A 22,350-nucleotide genomic window follows, 5' to 3' on the forward strand; every position below is an offset into this window, starting at 1 on the left:
ATTAATGTCGTTGTGCCAAGAACTGTTTTAGGATTGGGGAAATGATGGCAAAAACAAAATTCCTCCGACTTGACTTGATATTGTGAGGGCCAGCCATGATAATCTAAGTCTGGGCAGGTCACCCAAAGGAAGTTCTTCCTCCAACCCTTATCACAAGGGACTCTGGCCATCGATGAAATTCAATGGAGGCTGGAGTCTCAACTGTTTACCCTGAGACGAGGCCTGCCTGAAATCACCGGACGCCCCATCCAAGGACAGACCATTCACAGGAAATTCCTGGCGTTCCAACCACTGCAGATAGAAACACCTACCAGCGCACAGTCACCAGGAAACCCTATACAAATGTCAGCCAATCAGGGGTCTTAAAACCTCAAAAAACCCTCACCCCCACCTTTACTACTATAAAACCCTATTCTAACTGAGCTCGGGGCTCTCAGGTTATTCCAATACGTTGGACATGCAGAGAGACAGAGTTTGCAAACTTGATTAAAATAAAGGCTCTTTGCTTTTACATACGAGACTCTTGGTTTCCTTGTCGCCTTGCGGGGATTGTGGATTTGGGCATAACAATATCAGCATCAAATCACGAGTATATTAGGGAGTAAGGAGTCATAAAGAGGAATGGAATAGGATTAAGGGAGAGAGACTGAGTATATGAATAAAAATGGTGTGAACCAGTTTTTAAAAAGAAATACTTGAAGCCGGGCGGTGGTGGCGCACGCCTTTAATCCCAGCACTTGGGAGGCAGAGACAGGTGAATCTCTGTGAGTTCGAGACCAGCCTGGTCTACAAGAGCTAGTTCCAGGACAGGCTCCAAAGCCACAGAGAAACCCTGTCTCGAAAAACCAAAAAAAAAAAAAAAAAAAAAAAAAAGAAATACTTGAAGCCAGGAAGTGGTGTCCCGCACCTTTAATCCCACCAGAGGCAGAGGCAGGTAGATTTCTGTGAGTTCGAGGTCAGCCTGGTCTACAGAGTGAGTTCCAGGACAGCCAAGGCTACATAGACAAACCTTGTCTAGAGAAACCAAAAATAAATGAATAAATAAATAAAATATCTTTAAGCAAATGTCTACTAGATATAACTTACCTTGCTGTCCATCTTGCATAGTTACAATAAAGGGCTGGCCAATGCCTCCAGTAGGGAGTGATGTTTAGATATTACCCAGAGGGCCTCCATCAGTCACTATGGTGATGACCCTCTGGCCGCCACTCCCCACCACTTGCTGGATTGATGAGTCAAGTGAATTTCCTTCTTCGATTTCCTCTAAATTAGCTAGGGATAACAAAAGTGAATTTTAAATGTCACATATATATATTAAGAATACAAGTTTCATCATCCTCTTTTTGGAAAATAAATTTTTTGGTTGATTTTTTTTTTTGAGGTAGGGTCTACTATACCCAGACAACTCACCCAGTCTCAGCCTTCTAAGTCCAGGACGACAGGACTGAGCACCAATAATCTTCCAGAAAAGCTTTAATGAGTAACAAGTCAGGAGAGAAGAACACAGGGACTCTGCTAGAACAGTATTTTCTAAAAACGTCCTCACTGAGATGTTAGCAGTGTTCAAAAAAGAGGTCCTCGGTGCAGTTGGCAGCATACACTGCAATCACAGCACTGAGGATCCTGAGGCAGGAGAACTGCCTTGACTTCCAGGCCAGCCTGGGCTATGTAGTGAGATTCCTTCTCAAGAAACAGAAAAACAAAAAACAAAAACAAGCAAAGATCCAATTCTCAAATAACAAAAAGAGATCGGTGCTACGAATAAATACATTTTGAAACGCTAGTTCGAATGCACTTAAACTTTCCAGGTGTGACGGGGCATGATAAATCCTATTTGGGAGACAAAGGCCGGAGGATCTCAAGTTCCAAGCTGCATATGGAGTCTGAAGCCAGCCTGGGCTACATGAAACCCCTTGTCGAAGAAAACCAAGCTGTATATTTACTTTTTAGGGGTAGTGGGGTAGAGGACAGGGTCTCATTGTATAGTCCTGCCTTACTTGGAACTGTGTAAACCTGACTGGCTTCAAAGAGATACACCAGCCTCTGCCTCCTGAGTAATGGAATTTACCAAGTGTTTCACCGTGAATGGCTGTCTATGGTCTTACCTTTCCAGTTTTCTGCTGGATAATTTAACAGTTTCAGGGCAAGATTGTTGAATCCCACCAGCCATTGAGGCTAAATCTCCGGGATGGACATCTCTGAGTTGAAGGACTACAGAGTGAGCTCCAGGACAGGACAGGCTCCAAAAATACAGAGGAAAGCCTATCTCAAAAAACCAAGATAAAGCCGGGCGGTGGTGGCGCACGCCTTTAATCCCAGCACTCGGGAGGCAGAGGCAGGCGGATCTCTGTGAGTTCGAGACCAGCCTGGTCTACAAGAGCTAGTTCCAGGACAGGCTCCAAAACCACAGAGAAACCCTGTCTCGAAAAACCAAAAAAAAAAAAAAAAAAAAAAAAAAACCAAGATAAATAAATATGCCTTTGTATGGCTGCTAGGGGTTCAGTTCATCAGAGGCTGGACCTTCCCTCTTTCCATCTTGGAGTGCTTTTGCACCCTGACACCTTGTTCTCCTCCCACCCTCCTGCCAACTCCACACATCCTCTTTCAGACCTGGACCCCTCCATTTTCCCCCCAAGCAGGTCTTTGGCAGAGATCACTGGTGTATGTGTGTGGGTGAGGGGTTTGTGCATGTCCCAGTCCACCTGTGGAAGTCAGAGGACAACTTGCAGTTCTTCTCTTTGTGGGGGTTAAACACATTAGTGATTAACTCCAAGTTACCAATAATGTATTGGTTTTGCATTAAGAGACCAAGCACTTCCCGTTTGGGGTCATCTAACCAAGAATAAGTCCAGATTTGAATTCTGTACTTCATGTTTCTTGTGTCTTCCATCCTGTCTGCCTGTTGAGTCAGTCTGAATCTGTGCCTACCTGAAGGCTGTTTTGTCACTGACTCTTGGCTTTGCTGTCTTTACTGAACAGCTTGAAAAGTGTCACATGGGGAAGGACTATGGGGTACCAGAAACCTTTAACAGAGTTTAACAAGAGGTCATTGACTGCAAAGACCCCGGCCCACCCAGAAAGCATTACGATAAACATCACTGTTTTACCATCCAACGTCCAAAGGTGTTACATTTTTGATGGACATTCATTTTAGAAGATTGCTTTCAACCTCCATTTCTGCTGCTTTCAGCAACCGATACACACGCACTATGGATGGTGACGTGGAGGAGCACCCAATTTGAGCTTCCAGCTGTATATTGGCTTATGATGTAAAAGCTGATCATGGGAAAAACCTAAGACAAGTAAGGTTGGGTGTTACTTTCTCCTAAAGGCACGTTAAGGAGTCTGAGTAGCTTATCAGTCTTAAGTGACCTCAAGGTGTATTATTAACTCTGGCTGTGAGGTTCAGCCATATTCCAATCTCCTAGAATGTAAGAGGTATTTTCATAACATTGCATCAGCACACTCTCCTTCTACCATGTGAGTCCTGGGAATCAAACTCAGATTATCAGGCTGGGCAGTAGCGAGACAGGGTTTCTCTGTGGCTTTGGAGCCTGGCCTGGAACTAGCTCTTGTAGACCAGGCTGGTCTCGAACTCCCAGAGATCCGCCTGCCTCTGCCTCCCCAGTGCTGGGATTAAAGGCGTGCGCCACCACTGCCCGGCTTCATTTTGTTCTCTTAAAAACAAAACAAGGGGAGCTGGAGAGATGGCTCAGTGGTTAAGAGCACTGGCTGCTCTTCCAAAGGTTCTGAGTTCAATTCCCAGCAACCACATGGTGGCTCACAACCATCTGTAATGAGGTCTGGCGCCCTCTTCTGACATTCGGGCATACATGGAGGCAGAATCTTGTATACGTAATAAATAAATCTTTAAAAAAAAAAAACAAAACAAAACAAAAAACAAAACAAGGTGAGGCAGTAGGTCAGAAGAGGGTACTGGATCCCCTAGAAATGGAATCAAATATGGTTGTGATCCATGATATGGGTACTGGGAATTGAATCCAGGTCCTCTGCAAGGGCAACAAGTGCTTAGTCACTGAGCCAACTCCTATTTTAGAGTACTTTCATTGTACAAAACAGTGGGTTTCATTTAAATACATTCCATGCTGCCCATGATGGTATACAGCTGTAGTCCTAACACTCAGGAGGCAGAAGACCAGGCTGGTCTTGAACTCAAGAGATCGACCTTATTCTGCTTCTCAAATCCTGGGTTTAAAGTTGTGTGCCACACCAGGCTTTTCCCCTTCTAGAGACAGAGTTCTCATACATCATAGGTCAACTTGAATTACATAGCTCAAGGATCATTCTGAATTTCTAATGCACCTGTCTCCACCTCCAGTGTTGAGATTCACCACACTTTTATGGGGTTCTAGACATAAGCCAAGACTGTACATTCAATACGACTATTTGCTGATCTACATTCCAAGTCCACATATTATCTTTTAGAAAAGGATTTGGTTGGATTTAAGAATATGGCCACATCCACTATGGAGGAAAGATTTTGTACCAAGACAGACAAAATTGGACTTTTTCGCCCTACACAGGGCCTTATCATGGACTTCAATTACCCTCAAATTCCGTCACTCTTGCCACTTGTTACCCAAGGGCTGGACATACAGAGGCTTGTGTGCATCACAATTCATGGCAAAAATGGGGTAAGGGTTTCTTGTTTTGTTTTTTTTTTAATTTATTATGTATACAATATTCTGTGTGTATGCCTGCAGGCCAGAAGAGGCCACCAGACCCTATTACAGATGGTTGTGAGCTGCCATGTGGGTGCTGGGAATTGAACCTGGGTCCTCTGAAAGAAGCAGTCAGTGCTCTTAACCACTGAGCCATCTCTCCAGCCCCTCTTCTGTTGTTTTTTGAGGGAGTGTTTTGACTCAAATGAGAAATGTCTTCATGGGTTTATGTATTTGAACACTTGGCCCTTGGTGGTAGTACTATTTGGGAAGCTTCGGGGCTCGGAGGAAGAATATGACTGGGGTCCACAGCCTTGAGGGTTTTGCCAATTTCCCTGCTTCCTGTATACAGGTGAAAAGTGATCAGCCAGTTTCCTGTTGCCAGGCCTTCCTCAATACTCCTTTGAAAGCATAAACCAAAATAACCATTGGTCATGGTGTTCCATCACAGCAACAAAAAGGAACTAGTAGAGGGGGTGTTTGAGATAGGATCTCGCTCTGTTGCCCAGGCTGTTTTGGAATCACACACATCTCAGGCTTGGCCTTGAATTTGCAGGGATCCGCTTGATGTAGCCTCCTTAGTGCAGATTATAGACCTAAGCAAGCCACTGTGCCTGGCTTTTTGTTTTGTTTTTTTTTTTGGTTTTTCGAGACAGGGTTTCTCTGTGGTTTTGGAGCCTGTCCTGGAACCAGCTCTTGTAGACCAGGCTGGTCTCGAACTCACAGAGATCCGCCTGCCTCTGCCTCCCAAGTGCTGGGATTAAAGGCGTGCGCCACCACCGCCCGGCGTTTTTGTTTTGTTTTAAATGACAAAATGTTGAGTTAGGGGCTATGGATGGAACTCAGCAGGTACAGTGCTTGCCTAGTACGCACAAAACCCTGAAACCGATATCCCCAACATATAATCCTGGGCTTAGTAATAAAGGCTGTAATCCCAGTGTGTGGGAGGTGAAGTAGGGTAAGAAGTTCACGGTATCCTTGAACATAGCAAGTTTGAGGCTCCTCTAGGTTATATGAGATCCCTAACTTTTTTTGTCTTTTTGACCACCACTGCCTGGCTCTTGAGCATACTGCCAAGAAAGGAGTCACATGCATTAACAGATCCACCTGTGAAAACTGATCTAATTTCTTGAGTCATCAAGTCATCTCATAACCGCTCACCATCACCTTCTGATTTACTTGCTCCAGAAAACTACTTATCATTTGTGCTTCCTGATGAGGTCAGATATTTACAGACTTCAACTGCTGGGATCCTAGGTAAATCACACACAGAAGCAAACCCTAATACCTATGGCTACATGAAAAACATGACACTAAGTTAAAAATAACTCTTTAATCATATGCACATACAGGGTGAGGGTAGCACCAGGCTGCCTGGCACAGTTCTGAGATCACACACGGTGGGGAAGGAGGGGAGCAGAGTGAGAAGACTGAGGAGACGAAGGCAAAGGAGACACAGGGTAGCAGTAGTCTCAGTCAGTGGACTCCAACACAGATTCACTCAGTGCAAGGTCCCAGTAGTGTTCGGCCCCATGCTTTTTGAAATGCTCACGAGCCATGTTCTCTGTCGGGCACTGTTTAAACTTCATCTCTCCAAAGCTCCGGTCTTTGGCTGTACCCTAGGTGAGAAGCAAAAATTTTATGTTTACTTATCTGAAGAGAATAACTTGCTATTAGTCTACACTACGCTTGAATTAGAAATCCTACCCCAGCATCCTAATATACCATCATGCCCAAGAGAGACAGGGATTTTAATAAGCTTTTTAAAAAAATTTATTTATTATACATATACACGCCAGAAGAGGGCGCCAGATCTCCTTACAAATGGGTGTGAGCAAACATGTGGTTGCTGGAAATTGAACTCAGGACCTCTGGAAAAATGAACCAGTACTCTTAACTTCTGAGTCATCTCTCCAGCCCTTAAATAAGCTTTCTAATTTACCCTCTTTCCAGTGTGGGAGTTGAGCTCAGAGCCTTATTCATGTTAGGCGAGCACTCTACCACTTCAACTTACTAAACTAGGACTTTTGTTTGAGACAGGGTTTCTTCGTAGTCTTGGCTGTCCTGGAACTTGCTCTGTAGATCAGGCAGGCCTTGAACTTAAAGACATTCCCCTGCCTTTTCCCTGAGCACTGGGATTAAGGGGGTGCGCCACCACTGACCAGCTGATATAATATTCTTTTTATTTTTTATTTTTTTTTGATATAATATTCTTTTAAAAGACCTAGTAACATTTGTGTAGCAACATGCCTCACTGAAATGAGTCTATGATAAAATAATTATAATGTCATGTCTTAGATATTTGCATGATTTTATATGTGTATATATATATAAATTTTTATTGTTGTCACTACCATTTTTAGAATCAGAGATTATTTATTTTATTTTATTTTATTTTTTGCAGCATTGGGAATTGAACCTACAGTGTCAAGCATGTAAGGCAAGCACTCTACACTGAGTAACATTACTAGCCTTAAGAATTCTTTCTTTTGCCGGGCGGTGGTGGCGCACGCCTTTAATCCCAGCACTTGGGAGGCAGAGGCAGGCGGATCTCTGTGAGTTCGAGACCAGCCTGGTCTACAGAGCTAGTTCCAGGACAGGCTCCAAAACCACAGAGAAACCCTGTCTCGAAAAACCAAAAAAAAAAAAAAAAAAAAAAATTCTTTCTTTTTAGCTGGGCAGTGGTGGCGCATGTCTTTAATCCCAGCACTCGGGAGACAGAGGCAGGTGGATCTCTGTGAGCTCGAAGCCAGCCTGGTCTATAAGAGCTAGTTCCAGGAGAGCCTCTAAAGCTACAGAGAAACCCTGTCTCGAAAAACAAAAACCAAAAAATTCTTTTTTTAAAGATTTTTTTTTTTTTTTTTTTCTGAGACAGGGTTTCTCTGTGGTTTTGGAGCCTGTCCTGGAACTAGCTCTTGTAGACCAGGCTGGTCTCGAACTCACAGAGATCCGCCTGCCTCTGCCTCCCAAGTGCTGGGATTAAAGGCGTGTGCCACCACTGCCCGGCGTTAAAGATTTATTTTAAAAAATATTAGGAGCCGGGCGATGGTGGCGCACGCCTTTAATCCCAGCACTCGGGAGGCAGAGGCAGGCGGATCTCTGTGAGTTCGAGACCAGCCTGGTCTATAAGAGTTAGTTCCAGGACAGGCTCCAAAACCACAGAGAAACCCTGTCTCGAAAAACCAAAAAAAAAAAAAAAAATATTAGGGCCTAGAGAGATGGTTCAGCAGTTAAGAGCACTGGCTGTTCTTCTGGAGCTCAATTCTCAGCAACCACATAGCGATTCACAACCATCTAGAATAGAATAGGATCTGATATCTGATGCCTTCTTCTGGATGCAGTATTCATGCAGAACACTCATACATAAAATAGAAAGAAATTAAAAACATTTTATGTTAATTATTATTTTAATTTTTTTGTTTTTGATACAGGGTTTCTCTGCGTAATATCCTTCACTGTCCTGGAACTAGTTTTGTAGACCAGGCTGGCCTTGAACTCACAAAGACTGGCCTGCCTTGGCCTCCCCAGTACGGGGATTCAAGGCATATGTACCACGATCTGGCAAAATAAAATTAAATTAAATTAAATTATGAGTTGGAGAGATGGCTCAGTCAGGAGTTAAGAGCAATTGCTACTCTTGCAGAGGACCCAGGTTCTGTTCCAAGCACTCCAGTTTCAGGGGCTCTGACACCCTCTTCTGGCTTCTATGTGTATTAAGACAAGCATGTGATGTAAATACATTCAAATATACATGCAGGCAAAGCACGCATACACACACAAAAAAATCAAATTTGTTTAACAAAGAAAAAATGTGTTTATGTGTTCATGAGAGTGTAGATACCTTGTCAAGAACAAGGGGTCAGACTCCCTAGAGCTGGAGTTCCAGGAGGCTGTAAGCACACCCATGTGAGTGAAGGGAGCTGAATTTGGGCCTGCTTTCATTTATTCTCAACTACACCAACAAGTCAGGGAGATCAAATCACACCCGTATTTCATAGATGAGGCAATGAAATTGGACACTGAGACAGCTGAGTCAGATGCTGACTCTGCCAGCACCCTATTTGTTTTGCTGCAGAGCTGAGGATCATACTCAGGATTCTAATAAAATGTTAGACAAGCACTGTCACTGGGCTACACTCCCAGACCGCACCCATCCATCATTAGATTCTTAGATCTAGTGCATGTCTTACTACACCCAGAGGGGGAAAATATAATTTATTCCCTTCACATTCAAGCTTAGAATTATCTAATTTCCAATTTGTATTCCTAATACCAGCATTTTCCATACACTTTTCAGTTGGTATATACTAAAAGTTGCTCTAAAAGTTCCAGGTAACTTTCTACTTCAGCATTTTACAAAGGTTACCAACCTCCCACACTAGTACACATTTGTTGGTTTTCTTCACAGCTTCTTCATCAGACTCCTCGTCATCTGGAAAAGACAAAAGAGCTCAATCTTTGTTTTGTTTGTTGATACAAGGGTCTCACTATATAGACCAGGCTGGCCTCCAAAGGACAGAGATCGCCTATCTCCCAAGTGCTGAGATTAAAGGACAGTGCCATCACCACCTGGCCTTTGCCTTTTTCTTTTCTTTCTTTTAATATTTATTTATTTATTATGTATACAATATTCTGTCTCTGTGTATGTCTGCAGGCCAGAAGAGGGCACCAGACCTCATTCCAGATGGTTGTGAGCCATCATGTGGTTGCCGGGAATTGAACTCAGGACCTTTGGAAGAGCAGGCAATGCTCTTAACCGCTGAGCCATCTCTTCAGCCCCTTTCTTTCTTTTTTTAAAGATAAGGTTTTACCCTGCAGCATGAACTGGCCTTCAATTTGAGGCCATCCTCCTGACTCAGTCTTTTGAGTGCTGGGATTACAAGATTTAGCAAACAGGGCTAAGTATCTTTCTTTCTTCATCCCTACCACCCCCACACAGCTCAACATCCAGGGCTTTGAACAGGTAGACAAATGCTTCACCCCTGAACTCCAGCCCTAAGTCCAGAGTATCTTTTCTTTGGCAGCGAATGATGGCCTATGCATTTAATCCTAGCACCTGGGAGGCAGAGGAAGGTGGATCTCTGTTGAGTATGAGGCCAGCTAGGTCAATATACAAAGTTTCAGACCAGCCAGGGCTACACCATTGAGATCCTGTCTCCAAACAACAAAACACAGGGTATCTTTTCCTGACTAAAGTAGAAAGCTGGGGGGCTGGAGAAATGGCTCAGAGGTTAAGAGCATTGCCTACTCTTCCAAAGGTCCTGAGTTCAATTCCCAGCAACCACATAGTGGTTCACAACCATCTGTAATGAGGTCTGGTGCCTTCTTCTGGCCTGCAGGCATACACGCAGACAGAATATTGTATACATAATAAATAAATATTTAAAAAAAAAGTAAAAGTAGAAAGCTGTTAAACAACTTTCTGAAAATCTGTTTTTATACACCCAATCAATACTTTAAATATTTTTTAGGGGTGGGGAAGACAGGGTCTCCACATGTAGTCCTTATCTGCTTTAAACTGGGACGTGTCCTCAGTGGTTTCAAACCCAAGCTCTTCCTACCTCCATATTCTACCTGCTGGACTATGGGTAGATACCACTAGGTATAGAGCAATTAAAAACAAACATCAACTTTTTTTTTTTTTCTAGATGGGAACTCATGTAGCCTAGGCTGCTTTAAAACTGCTACATAGCTCAGGATGGCCTTAAGCTTCTAGGAGATCCTCTTAAACAGTGAGATTAAAGGTGTGAACCACCATGCTATAGCTAACAAGAAATTTTTGACTAAATAATACGGGGCTGACACTGTATATACGAACACGTAGTTTGCTGACTTTAAATAGACTCTCACAACCAGAACTTACAACCAAAACAGAGAGGGAAGTCAGTTGGGAGAAAATCCTTAAAGGATATGCAAAAGAATCCTTTTAAGGGGCTGGAGAGATGAGTCAGTGGTAAAGAGCACCAGCTGCTCTTCCAGAGGACCTGGGTTCAATTCCCAGCACCCACATGGCAGCTCACAACTGTTTATAACTCCAGTTTCAGGGGATCTAACAACCATGGCAAAATACCAATGTACATAAGACAGAAACAAATTTAAAAAAGAATAATTTTAGGGCCGGGCGGTGGTGGCGCACGCCTTTAATCCCAGCACTCGGGAGGCAGAGGCAGGCGGATCTCTGTGAGTTCGAGGCCAGCTTGGTCTACAAGAGCTAGTTCCAGGACAGGCTCCAAAACCACAGAGAAACCCTGTCTCGAAAAACCAAAATAAAAAATAAATAAATAAAAATAAAAAGAATAATTTTAATAGCAGTTTGTATGATAATGCAATAAATATTACATAATCATCTAGCAGTACTGTCTAAGGAAGTCAGCCAAGCTGGGCAGGGTAACACACCTTTAATCCCAGTGTTTAGAAAGCAGAGGCAGGTGGATCTTATGAGTTCAGGGCCAGTCAGAGCTATACAGTGAGACCCTGTCTCTCACACACATAAAAAATAATAATAAAAAATAAAACTAAGTAAGTCTGTCTGAACTTTTTTTTTTGTTTTTTTTGTTTTTTTGAGACAGGGTTTCTCTGTGGCTTTGGAGCCTGTCCTGGAACTAGCTCTTGTAGACCAGGCTGGTCTCGAACTCACAGAGATTCACCTGCCTCTGCCTCCCAAGTGCTGGGACTAAAGGCGTGCGCCACCACCGCCCGGCCTGTCTGAACTTCTTGAACATTAAAGCATTCCAGGAAGGGTGAAAAGGAATAGAAAGAACTATCATTCCCACCTCCCCCTGCTCTCCCATCTAATCCCTTCTAACCCCAATTCACCATCTCCCTTCGTGTTGGATGTCTGCTCATCCCACTTTATCCGATGTAGCATGAGACGCTTAAATTTCTTCTGGGCCTTGGGGCCTGGAACGAGAATTTTGAGAGAGTTGCAAAGACTAGATAGAAAGGTCCTCTGAGCTTGTCTAATGCTCAGACAGTACTGGGTAGGAAAACAAACCCCAGAAACCAAAGTGCAGCCTTCTACTCCAGCACACAGAGACAGACATACATCAGACTCACTGACATCTCAAAATACCACATTTCTCTCCCTTCTTCCCACAATGCCAATCACCTGAGGGTCAGGGCTGTATAGGACAGTTTCTCTCAGTTCTTTGCACACTCACCCCCTTCCACTACCACCACGTTGACATCCTTGTGCAGCACCACCACCCCTGTCAGGTACAGCTGCCCAGCATTGGCCTCAATCTTGAACTTCTTGGCTGGGTTGCTCAAATTTCGAACTCTAGAGGAGGGAAATTTTAGTTACGTCTCAAGTTTATCATCAAAGCCGCCTGAATGGAATGGCAAATAAAGAAGGATCTGAAATGTTCACCTTTCTAAAATCAACACCTTGAACACAGAACTGTATTTCTACTCTCTTGTAAGTACATTTCTTTCTTTTTCTTTTTTTTTAAAGACAGGGTCTCATTATGTAGGTCTGGCTGGCCTGGAACTCACAATGTAGACCAAGCTAGTCTTGAACTCAAGAGATCTGCCTATATCTGCTTCCCAAGTACTAGTCCTATATTTCCTCAGAGTAAGTAGTTAGAATTTACTCTGTGAATGAAGAGGTACTTACTAGCATCCAAAAGTATTTATAAGTTCATTGTTCCAGAAGGTATAAAAAGCTTTAAGTCCTGTCTCTTCTAGATGCTATAATGTAGCTACAATATATTCATGAGATTTTTCTAAACAGAGACATCAAGAATTGTAAACAGTAATTACCTATAGACAGTGGTCCAAACAGATAAGGAAGGGGGGGGGGAGGACTTTTCCATAAGTGCTCCTCTCTATTATTACAATTTGTTTTGTTGTTCTCCAGTCTGGGGTAGCCAAAAACTTGCTAGCACAGGTTAGCTAAGTGCTAGAATTATAGATATGCATCATCCCATCTGGTACAAAAATTTTAATCTGAATAAACACTAGTTTTGTAATAATGTACCACTTCTGATAAAGAACTTGCTAATAGAAATAAGCCCATCTACACTCGGGAGGCAGAGGCAGGTGGATCTCTGTGAGTTCGAGGCCAGCCTGGTCTACAAGAGCTTGTGCCAGGACAGACTCTAAAACTGCAGAGAAACCCTGTCTCAAAAAAAAAAAAAAAAAAAAAAAAAGAAACAATACAAAAAACAACAAAAAGTCAAAATATATTTCCAGGCTACAAATATATTCTGGAGTGAGGATGAAAGGCTTACTACGGTACATCAGGAAAAAACCAATATACTTAATAAAAAAAAAAGTTAAAGCTCAGGACAGCCAGAGTTGTTATACAGACAAACCCGGTCTTGAAGAACAAAAAACAACAAACCAAACAAAAGTTAATGTTTTCTAGAGAAATGAGGTATTTTAGATTTCACAAAGGATGAATAACCTGTAGATATGCTTTAAGGTCACAGTGATTCTGCCCTAAGCATTGGGACGATATTGAGAATTCAGACGCAAAGACGGTGTGATGGAGTACACCTTTAATATCAGGACAGGGGAGGCAGGGGCAGGTGGATCTCTGAGTTTGAGGCCAGCCTTGTCTACATAGTAGGTTCCAGGACACCTGGGACTAAGTGCAGAGACCCTGTCTCAAAAAATAAACAAAAAAATGTATGGACAGTTGCCTATGTGGACACCTACCTATACACAGATATGTGCACCCCCTGTGAAATGTCTTCTTTAAGCTTTTTAATTTTCTTGACCTTTCTCTGTTCTGCTGTAAGTTTTCTGGCAGCGTTGGCCTCTTCGTGCGCTCTGTCGTGACAGGAAGGACATCCACAAGTGAGAAAGGCATTGCAGGTCAGAGGCAGGGCTAAGGAAAGAGAGAGCAACAGAGGACTCTCCCCTCCCTCCAATGTGGACCCCAGGAGGGTCTGGAAAGGCAGTGTCCTGGGCCCCTCCCGACCCACCACACTTACTTCTGTCTCTTTGCCATCTGAGCTCTGACGTGGGCTTCTACCTTTGTAGGGTCTTGGACTGCTTCTGTTCCTAATACTCGCATTAAATTTGAGATTCTCACTACAATGAAAAGAGAACAGCAATCAGTCTCCTAATCTCCTAAATTATTTCGCTAGCGAGGACAATCTGATTTGTTGTTTGTTCTGCTCACAAACATGGCTTATTTCAAATCTCTACTCAAAATTCACTTTCTACAATACCTTGAAAATCCCACTCAGTTAACTCAGATTTTGTAGAAGATCAAACTATCTTAAAAAATTCAGTTTTTTTTAATCATAAAAAACATTTATTGGGAGTTGGAGAGATGGCTCAGAGGTTAAGAGCACTGACTGCTTTTCCAAAGGTCCTGGGTTCAATTCCCAGCAACCACATGGTGACTCACAACCATCTATAATAAGATCTGGTACCCTCTTTGGGCCAGCAAACATACAGACAGAACACTGTATACATAATAAATCTTAAAAAAAAAAAAAAAAACATTTATTTCTCATTTGTCAGCACAAAAAAAAAAATCTTATAATCCAGGTAGTGGTGGCATATGCCTTTAATCCCAGCACTTGAGGAGGCAGAGGCAGGTGAGCTATCTCTCTACAGAGCAAGTTCAGGACATTTAGGGATACAAAGAAACCTTCTTCAACCCTCTTCCGCAAAGACTTTAGTTTTATTTCATGTACATGGATGTTTTGCTTGTGTGCATATAAGTGCACCATGTGTGAACAGTGCTTATGGAGTCTAGACGGCATCGCTTCCTCTGGAACTGGAGTTAGAGATGGTTCCAAGTTGCCATCCGGATGCTGAGAACAGAACCTAGGTTCTCTCTATGAGCAGTCAGTGCTCTTAACAACTGAGCCATCTCTCTGGCCTCTCTTTTTGTGTTCTTGAGAAAAGGTCTCCCTATACACCTTGGCTGGCATCAAGGACTCTCAAGTACTGGGAATATAGGTGTCATCATGCTCAGCTCTGTACTTTTGTTTTTGAGAGTCCATCTTTTTTTTGGGGGGGTGGGGAGAAATGACAGGATCTTTTCTATGTAGCTATGACTGTCCCAGAACTCTCTATGTAGGCCAGGCCAATCTCTGTCTCTTGATTCCTGGGATTAAAAGCGTTTACAACCATGCTCACTTTTTTTTTTCTTTTTGAGATAGGGTCTCACTATGCAGCTCAGACAGGCCTGAAACTTCCTGTGTAATCCAGGTTAGTCTGGATCATGAGATCTTCCTGACTCACCATCCCAAGACCTAGGATTAACAGCTAGTGCCATCACACCTGTCTATATACTAAGAATTATGTATAAAATTCTGTTGTGATCCAGCTGCCCTCACTCTCCCGACTGACAGCAGAACTTCCTTGTGGTCTGTAATTGACAAGGATGTTTGTGTTCTTTCTGGCTGGTGCATCTCCACAGAAGGAGTAGAGGGAAAATAAAGGTTGCTGGGTTGCTGTTCTTCCACCTGAAAAGAAGCCTCCATGTCTCAATCCTGCGCCCCCCCCCCCCCCCCCGCGCCAGTCTCGGCTATCCAGGCTGCGCTGGCCGCAGCAAAATTCCAGGAATACTACAACCATTGCCTTCATGATTCTTTTCTCTTTATTTTTTTCTAGACAAGAGTTTTTCTGTGGAGCCCTGTCTGTTCTGGAACTCACTCTATAGATCAGGCTGGTCCCAACCTCAGAGATCTACCTGCCTCTGCCTATGCTAGGATTAAAGGCATATGTCACCACTACCTGATTGTCTTCATGAATTTTTTTTTGGTTTTTCGAGACAGGGTTTCTCTGTGGTTTTGGAGCCTGTCCTGGAACTAGCTCTTGTAGACCAGGCTGGTCTCGAACTCACAGAGATCCGCCTGCCTCTGCCTCCCGAGTGCTGGGATTAAAGGCGTGCGCCACCATCGCCCGGCTGTCTTCATGAATTTTAAGACTAGCATCCTTTTAGTAAATTCTGGGAAGTCAATACAGCAAATAATGCTTTAAAAAAAAAAAAAAAAGGCAAGGGGCTGGAGAGATGGCTCAGCAGTTAAGAGCACTGGCTGGTCTTCCAGAAGACCCAGGTTCAAATCCCAGCACCCACATGGCAGCTCACAAGTGTCTGTAACTCCAGTTCCAGGGGGTCTAATACCTTCATACCAATGCACATAAAATAAAGTTAAATAAATTATACATATAAAAAAAAAGGCAAGCCCTAAATGACTTCTATAATAGAATGTGCTGATCTGTTATAAGGAAACGCAGCATAGATTAAAATAAAATAAATTAGAAAAACCTGTAAATGATTCAGAGAAACAAACAAACAAAAACTCCCAAACAGTTAAAATGCCTCTAGGTGAAAAAAAGACAGACAGACTGGTTGACTTTGTGGCAGCAGGGCCAACTAGACACATACCTTTGGGTTCTGGAGGAGGCATCAGACCTAGCCTGACTTTCTCCTGTAGCTCCTTCTGTGCTTCTCTCCTTGTTTGCCTCCGAAGTTTCTTCTGCTCCTTTTTTGTAAGGTATACGCCAAGGGTAACTGGTGTATCATTGTCGACTGTGAGAAAGAGAAACGAGTTACCAAAGCTTGAGAGTACAGATTGAGGTGAGCACCCAAGTCTTAGAAGAACCATTAACTGGAAACAGTGGAGGGAGGAGGTCGACACAGTCTTGCTGTGTAGCCCAGGCTGGCCTTAAACTCAAGAGTCTTACTGTTTCCATTCAAAATTGCTGGAATGACAGGCATCCACTAGCTATTTCTAAGTGGTGAGAGGGATAATATGGCTATGTTTTACTAAGTAAAAGTATTAATCTCAAACCGGACAGTGGTGGCGCACGCCTTTAATCCCAACACTTGGGAGGCAGAGGCAGGCAGATCTTTGTGAGTTCAAGGCCAGCCTGCTCTACAAGAGCTAGTTCCAGGACAGGTTCCAAAACCACAGAGAAACCCTGTCTCAAAAAAAACAAAAACAAAAAAGAAAGGAAAAAAAAAGTACTAATCTCTCAAAAATACTGTTTTGTTTTTCTTCAAGGATGAAATGTAATGTATAAACAGAGCCGGGTAGGACTTTGGAGGAGTATGTAGAATTCCATCCAAGTCCTACTCTGAACTTTGCTGTTTCCACGGAATACGACTTAAAAACCATTACCCTACACAGTAAGTTTGTTTTGGGAATGAAGTGATGCTAAGCACTATACAAATAACACCTTAATTTTAGCACCAGGAAATGGGGGAGGGGATGCTGTGGAAGGGGTTGCCTAGAGAGTGGTTAAGAGCATACACACACACACACCAACATGCCACCCCCATAGGCTCCGCCATGCCTAAATAAAAATAAATTTCCTTTTAAAAAAAAGTGTGCCATACTGGGCATGGTGGTGCACACCTTTAATCCCACCACTCTGTAGGCAGGGTAGATCTGAGTTAGAGGCCAGTCTGGTCTACAGTGTGAGTACCAGGATAGCTAGGGCTGTTTAACATAGCAACCCTGTCTTGAAAAACAAACAAAGCACATCTTTAATCCTAGCACTCAGGAGGCTGACGCAGGTGGATCTGTGAATTTGATGCCAGCCTTGGTCTACAGAGTGAGTTCCAGTACAGACAGGGCTACATAATGAAACCCTGTCTCCAAAAACAAAAACAAAAAAAGTGTATAGCCTTTAATCCCAGCACTTGGGAGGCAGAGGCAGGCGGATCTCTGTGAGTTCGAGACCAGCCTGGTCTATAAGAGCTAGTTCCAGGACAGGCTCCAAAACCACAGAGAAACCCTGTCTCGAAAAACAAAAAACAAAAAGCAAACAAACAAAAAAAAGTGTATAATGCTCTTACAGAGGACCCAAGTTTGGTTTATAGACCTACACTGGGTGGCTGACCCACCTCCAAACCATTCACTCTTTTTTTTTGTTTGTTTGTTTTTCGAGACAGGGTTTCTCTGTGGTTTTGGAGCCTGTCCTGGAACTAGCTCTGTAGACCAGGCTGGTCTCGAACTCACAGAGATCCACCTGCCTCTGCCTCCCAAGTGCTGGGATTAAAGGCGTGCGCCACCACCGCCCGGCCAAACCATTCACTCTTAATGAAAGATAAATCTCTAACACCACAGTCTAACCAACTGAACCAATGGGCTCAATGGTAAAATGAATTTAAACTAAAATCCCACATTCCTCTGACACACACTCATGACAGTTAAATAAAACCTGACGGAGCTGAGCTCTGATTTTAACTTGTATTATAGGCTGAATGTCCCTAACCTAAACACTTAAAATTTTCAATACTCCAAAATCGAAAATGATTTTTTGGACAGGGTTTTGTGTATCCTAGGCTGGCTTGAAATTCAGCATGTTTCTGAGGATGACCTTGAACTTCTTTTTTGTTTTGTTTTATGTTTGTTTGTTTTAGAGGTTTCTCTGTATAACAGTCCTGGCTGTCCTGGAACTTGCTCTGTAGACCTGGATGTGCTCGAACTCACTGAGGTTCTCCTGTCTCTGTCTCCAAGCATTGGTATTATAGGCATGTGCCACCACTACCCAGCCGACCTTATCTCTCTACACTGAGTGCTGGAATTAAAGTGTATTATGGCAACACACTTTAGGACCCAATCTACAGGTCCAATATACACGCAAGGCAAAAACTCCATCAACTGAGTTATATTTCCAGTTTCAGAAATCCAGGAAGCTTTACAAATTTAATTTCTGTGTGCATGTGGTGTGCAGGCACACATGCGTATCCATGTGTATGCCTGTATCTATGTATTGGTATCTTCTTTGTTCTCTACTTTAAATACTGAGACTCTTTACCCCCTGGGGGACCACAGGCCACCACACCCGCTGGGTATTATGCAGGCACTAAGGATGCAAACTCCGTCTTCACACTTGTGCAGCAAATGCTTTATCTGATAAGTCACCTCCTGGCCCTTGAAATGAAGAACTTTTGACTATTACTGATATATTTCAAGTTTCCACATTAGAAAAGCTCAAAAGTTATGCAAATCTCAAAGAATGAAAAATTAGCATCTGAAACTTCTGTTCCAAGCATTTTAGACAAGGGATGTCTTACCTTTATCTTATTGCTTCCATGTATTTTTGTAAACTTATTGGAACTATCGCCAAGTGAATTTGCTACTATGGTGTTATCTAAATTCATCCTGACAGAAAGTATTAAAATTTTTTAGGATCTACAGAACTCTTTTGATTTTTTTTTCACTTGTTTGAGACAGGGTTTTTCTATGCACCCCAGGCTGGCCTCAAACTTTGAAGTGATTCAAATGAATCACATCAGCCTCCTGAGTTAGGGTTAGAAGAGCATGTGCCATTAGGCCCAGCTAGTAAAACACCACCTGTGCCAGGCCTTGATAGGCACACAACTTTTTTTGTTTTTGTTTTTTTGTGACAGGGTTCACTGTAGTTTTAGAGCCTGTCCTGGAACTAGCTCTTGTAGACCAGGCTGGTCTTGAACTCACAGAGATCCGCCTGCCTCTGTCACCCCAGTGCTGGGATTAAAGGCGTGTGCCACCATTGCCTGGCATGGCACATAACTTCTAAAGGAGGTTTATGAGCTGTTCTATGAGAAAATTCTCAATGCTCTAAGTGACTTAATGAACACATTCAACTATGGAAAACAGCCACAACTACAACCTCTTTTGTCTCTGTCTCAAACTACATGTTACTCAAGTAAATAAAAAAAAAATTTCCCCCTTTTGAGATAGGATCTTCATATGTATTTCTTGCTTGCATGGAATCATTAAGTCTCCACAGTGGTAGGTTTACAGGCATATACTAACACACCCAGCTAAACCACCTATCCCTTTTGACTCAACTAATGAACATTTACTACCAAAACAAAACAAAAATGCAAAAAACAGACAAAAAGACTGAATAAAGCCAAAGATCACAAACGGGAACCAGGAACACGTAACTCACAAGTTGTGCACTGACTTCCACATGAGAACTGTGGCACTTGTGTGTCTACATGTCTACACACGTGGTGGTTATTGCTAGGAAAACTGTCCAAAGAAATCCCAGATGACGTGGGCAAGTGAGTGAATTAGTGTACATCTCCCAATTTCAGTTTCCCAGCCGAGAGACCTTTGGGTCTCCAGCAGACTCTTCACCACTCTGCCCTTACCCCCACCCAGGCACAGGAACAGACAAATAGGCTTACTTACTTACTTTTCTTGTTTTCTTTTTCTTTTCTTTCTTTCTTTTTTTTTGGCTTTTCGAGACAGAGTTTCTTTGTATAACAAACAGTCCTAACTATCATGGAACTAGCTCTGTAGACCAGGCTGGCCTCAAACTCATAGATCTGCCTCTGCCTCCTGAGTGCTGTGATTTAAGAGAGGCTTACATTTACTAACAAATAGTGTAAGTAATGGAATGGTAGTTTGCCAACCATGCTAAAGGAAGCCGCCTATGAAAACAACCAAAATACACAGCAAGGGAAGAGTGGCGGCCTGGTGGTGCACACCTTTAATCCCAGCACTCCGGAGGCAGAGGCAAGAGAATCTCTACAATTACCAGGCCAGCATGGTCTAAATAGTGAGCTCCAGGCCTTTCTTTAAAACAAATAAACTAACAAAACACCAAAATAATAAAAATAATAAAAACAAAATGACAGATGGACAGTTTTCAGTGGCTATGGAATTGCATGACGACAAAAGTCCAACCTGTGATAACCATCAGCGAGGCCAACTGCACATGAGGCACTGATTTGGTAACTGATGATCTCACTGTTGCCCAGGAGTCACTAGCTGACTGTACTATTTAGCTTAATTAAAATTTAACTGCAAGGCTCTGAACTTCACCAATGCAATTCAGTCTTCAAGTGCACAATAATCACATGTGGGTAGAGGCTTTAGGTTGGAAAGCACAGCAGAGAACTCATCTACTCTGGCTAATGTTGTACTAAATCATAGTCCAAAATATTGGGTAATCACAATCTATTGGATAATATATACATTACCTGGAGGGTTAAGCTGGGCTGGATGTTCAACAAGATTTGTGATTCCAAAATAATCTTCTCTCTTGGGATTTTGCTCTGTACTAAAATTGGAGGAAGAAGAGAAAACAAGATATGTGGGTAGAGATGATATCAAGAGTAGCCTAGAGACACAATGAAAAAATATCTGTTCTCTGTGTTCTACTGTATTTATTACACACTACCTATACCAGGTTCTTAGGTTACACATTATTTTCAAACTGAGAAAAAAGCGTCTCAAAAAAGTTGGGCATGTTCTCCATACTAGCCATTCCTAATCTCAGTATCAACCCTAATATCCCTGATAGGCAGAATATTTGCCTTTTCTGATTTATTTTTATTTCATGTCCATTGGTATTTTGCCTGCATGTATGTCTGTGTATGTGCGCCAGACCCCTCACATAGATCCCTAGAACCAGAGTTGTAAACAAGTGTGAGCTGCCATACAGGTGCTGGGAATTGAATCTGGGCTCTCCGGAAGAGCAGACACTGCTATTAAACTAAAGAGCCATCTCTCCAGTCCCAAGTATATTTTCTTATTAGTAACAATGAGTCACTAAAAAGCAGGTTGACAAAAAAATATTTGTATATGTACATGTTCATGTGTATGTTGTGTGTGTGTACATGAGTGGCTGACACTGAGGATCTTTTTCAGTTGTTCTACAACTTATTTTTTTTTTTTAGGCAATTCCATTCTCATTGAACCTAGACATTCCTTATCTGATTAGACGGGCTTGGCAGTAAGCTAAAAGGATCCTCCTGTCCCTGTCCTCCCAAGTGCTGGGATTACATGCAAGGACTATTATACCACGCCTAGCACACGAGTGTGCACTCTCATGCTGGCTGTCCTGGAACTTGCTCTATAGACCAGGCTGGCCTTGAACTCACAGAGATCTGCCTGTCTCGTCTCTGCCTCCCAAGAGCTGGGATCAAAGGGGTGTTCCACCACACTGCCTGGCTTTTAGTTTTTACTTAATGTGTTTTGTGTTCTTCATGCATTTATGTATGTGTACCACTATATGTGCTGGTACTCGCAGAAGTCAGAGGAGAGAGTTGGATATTCTAGAGCTGAAACTGCAGGAGGTTGTAAACCATCGTGGATGCTGGGAACTGAACCTAGATTGTCTGGGACAGCAACAAGTGCTCTTAATTTCTGAGCCTCCATACCTGATTTTTTAACTATTGAATTCTGGTCCTGATGCCTGAACAGTAAGTAGTATTTTACCAACAGAGTAAGCTCCCCAGTCTATGCTAATAAAGTTTTATTATCGTTACTTCAATTAGGACTCTTGCCTTAGAGGTAGGGATATAGCTGTGATAGAGCACTTACATAAACTACGTAAGTTTCTGGCTTCAATTACTAATACTTCAAAAAGAAGTCAACAGCGGTGGCACACACCTTTAATCCTATAACCCAGGAGACAGAGGCAGGTTCAAGGCTAGCCGGAGCTACATAGTGAGACCCTACCCCAAATCCCTTCACGAAGTGGAGGATGGGGAACCTGCAAAAAGAAAAGGAATAAAGCCAGGCATGGTGGTGCACTTTTTTAATTCCCACACTTGGGAGGCAGAGGCAGGTGAAGCTCTGTGAGTTCCAGGACATCCAGAGCTGTTACACAAAGAAACCTTGTCTTGAAAAACCAAAACCAAACCAACCAAACAAACAAAAACAAAACCAAACAAACAAAAAAAGGAACGAAAAGAAATCAGCTATAAAATAAAACGAGAGGACTAACAAGAGAAGGCTCAGAGGCT

At 42.7% G+C, this 22,350-nt stretch overlaps 1 protein-coding gene across 6 annotated transcripts in view; it reads right to left on the minus strand.

Annotated features, from left to right (window-relative positions):
• Nucleotides 1-6,014: 6,014 nt before the first annotated feature.
• Nucleotides 6,015-22,350, minus strand: part of Prpf3 (pre-mRNA processing factor 3) — a 29,587-nt gene continuing 13,251 nt past the window's right edge. For 5 of the 6 annotated variants that reach the window (XM_057794058.1, XM_057794057.1, XM_057794060.1 and 2 more), the window contains 8 exons: nucleotides 20,581-20,660; nucleotides 16,039-16,182; nucleotides 13,622-13,721; nucleotides 13,344-13,457; nucleotides 11,843-11,961; nucleotides 11,499-11,582; nucleotides 9,053-9,114; nucleotides 6,015-6,301 (listed from right to left, as the gene is read on the minus strand). In XM_057794058.1, the coding sequence (XP_057650041.1) occupies nucleotides 6,155-6,301; nucleotides 9,053-9,114; nucleotides 11,499-11,582; nucleotides 11,843-11,961; nucleotides 13,344-13,457; nucleotides 13,622-13,721; nucleotides 16,039-16,182; nucleotides 20,581-20,660 (850 nt within the window). In that variant the 3' untranslated portion in view covers nucleotides 6,015-6,154. Of the gene's footprint in view, nucleotides 6,302-9,052; nucleotides 9,115-11,498; nucleotides 11,583-11,842; nucleotides 11,962-13,343; nucleotides 13,516-13,621; nucleotides 13,722-16,038; nucleotides 16,183-20,580; nucleotides 20,661-22,350 lie in introns of those variants that run through there. The other variant, XM_057794061.1, reaches the window with a different exon arrangement.

This window comes from Chionomys nivalis, chromosome 18 (genome assembly GCF_950005125.1).
Source record: "Chionomys nivalis chromosome 18, mChiNiv1.1, whole genome shotgun sequence".
NCBI lineage: Eukaryota > Metazoa > Chordata > Mammalia > Rodentia > Cricetidae > Chionomys > Chionomys nivalis.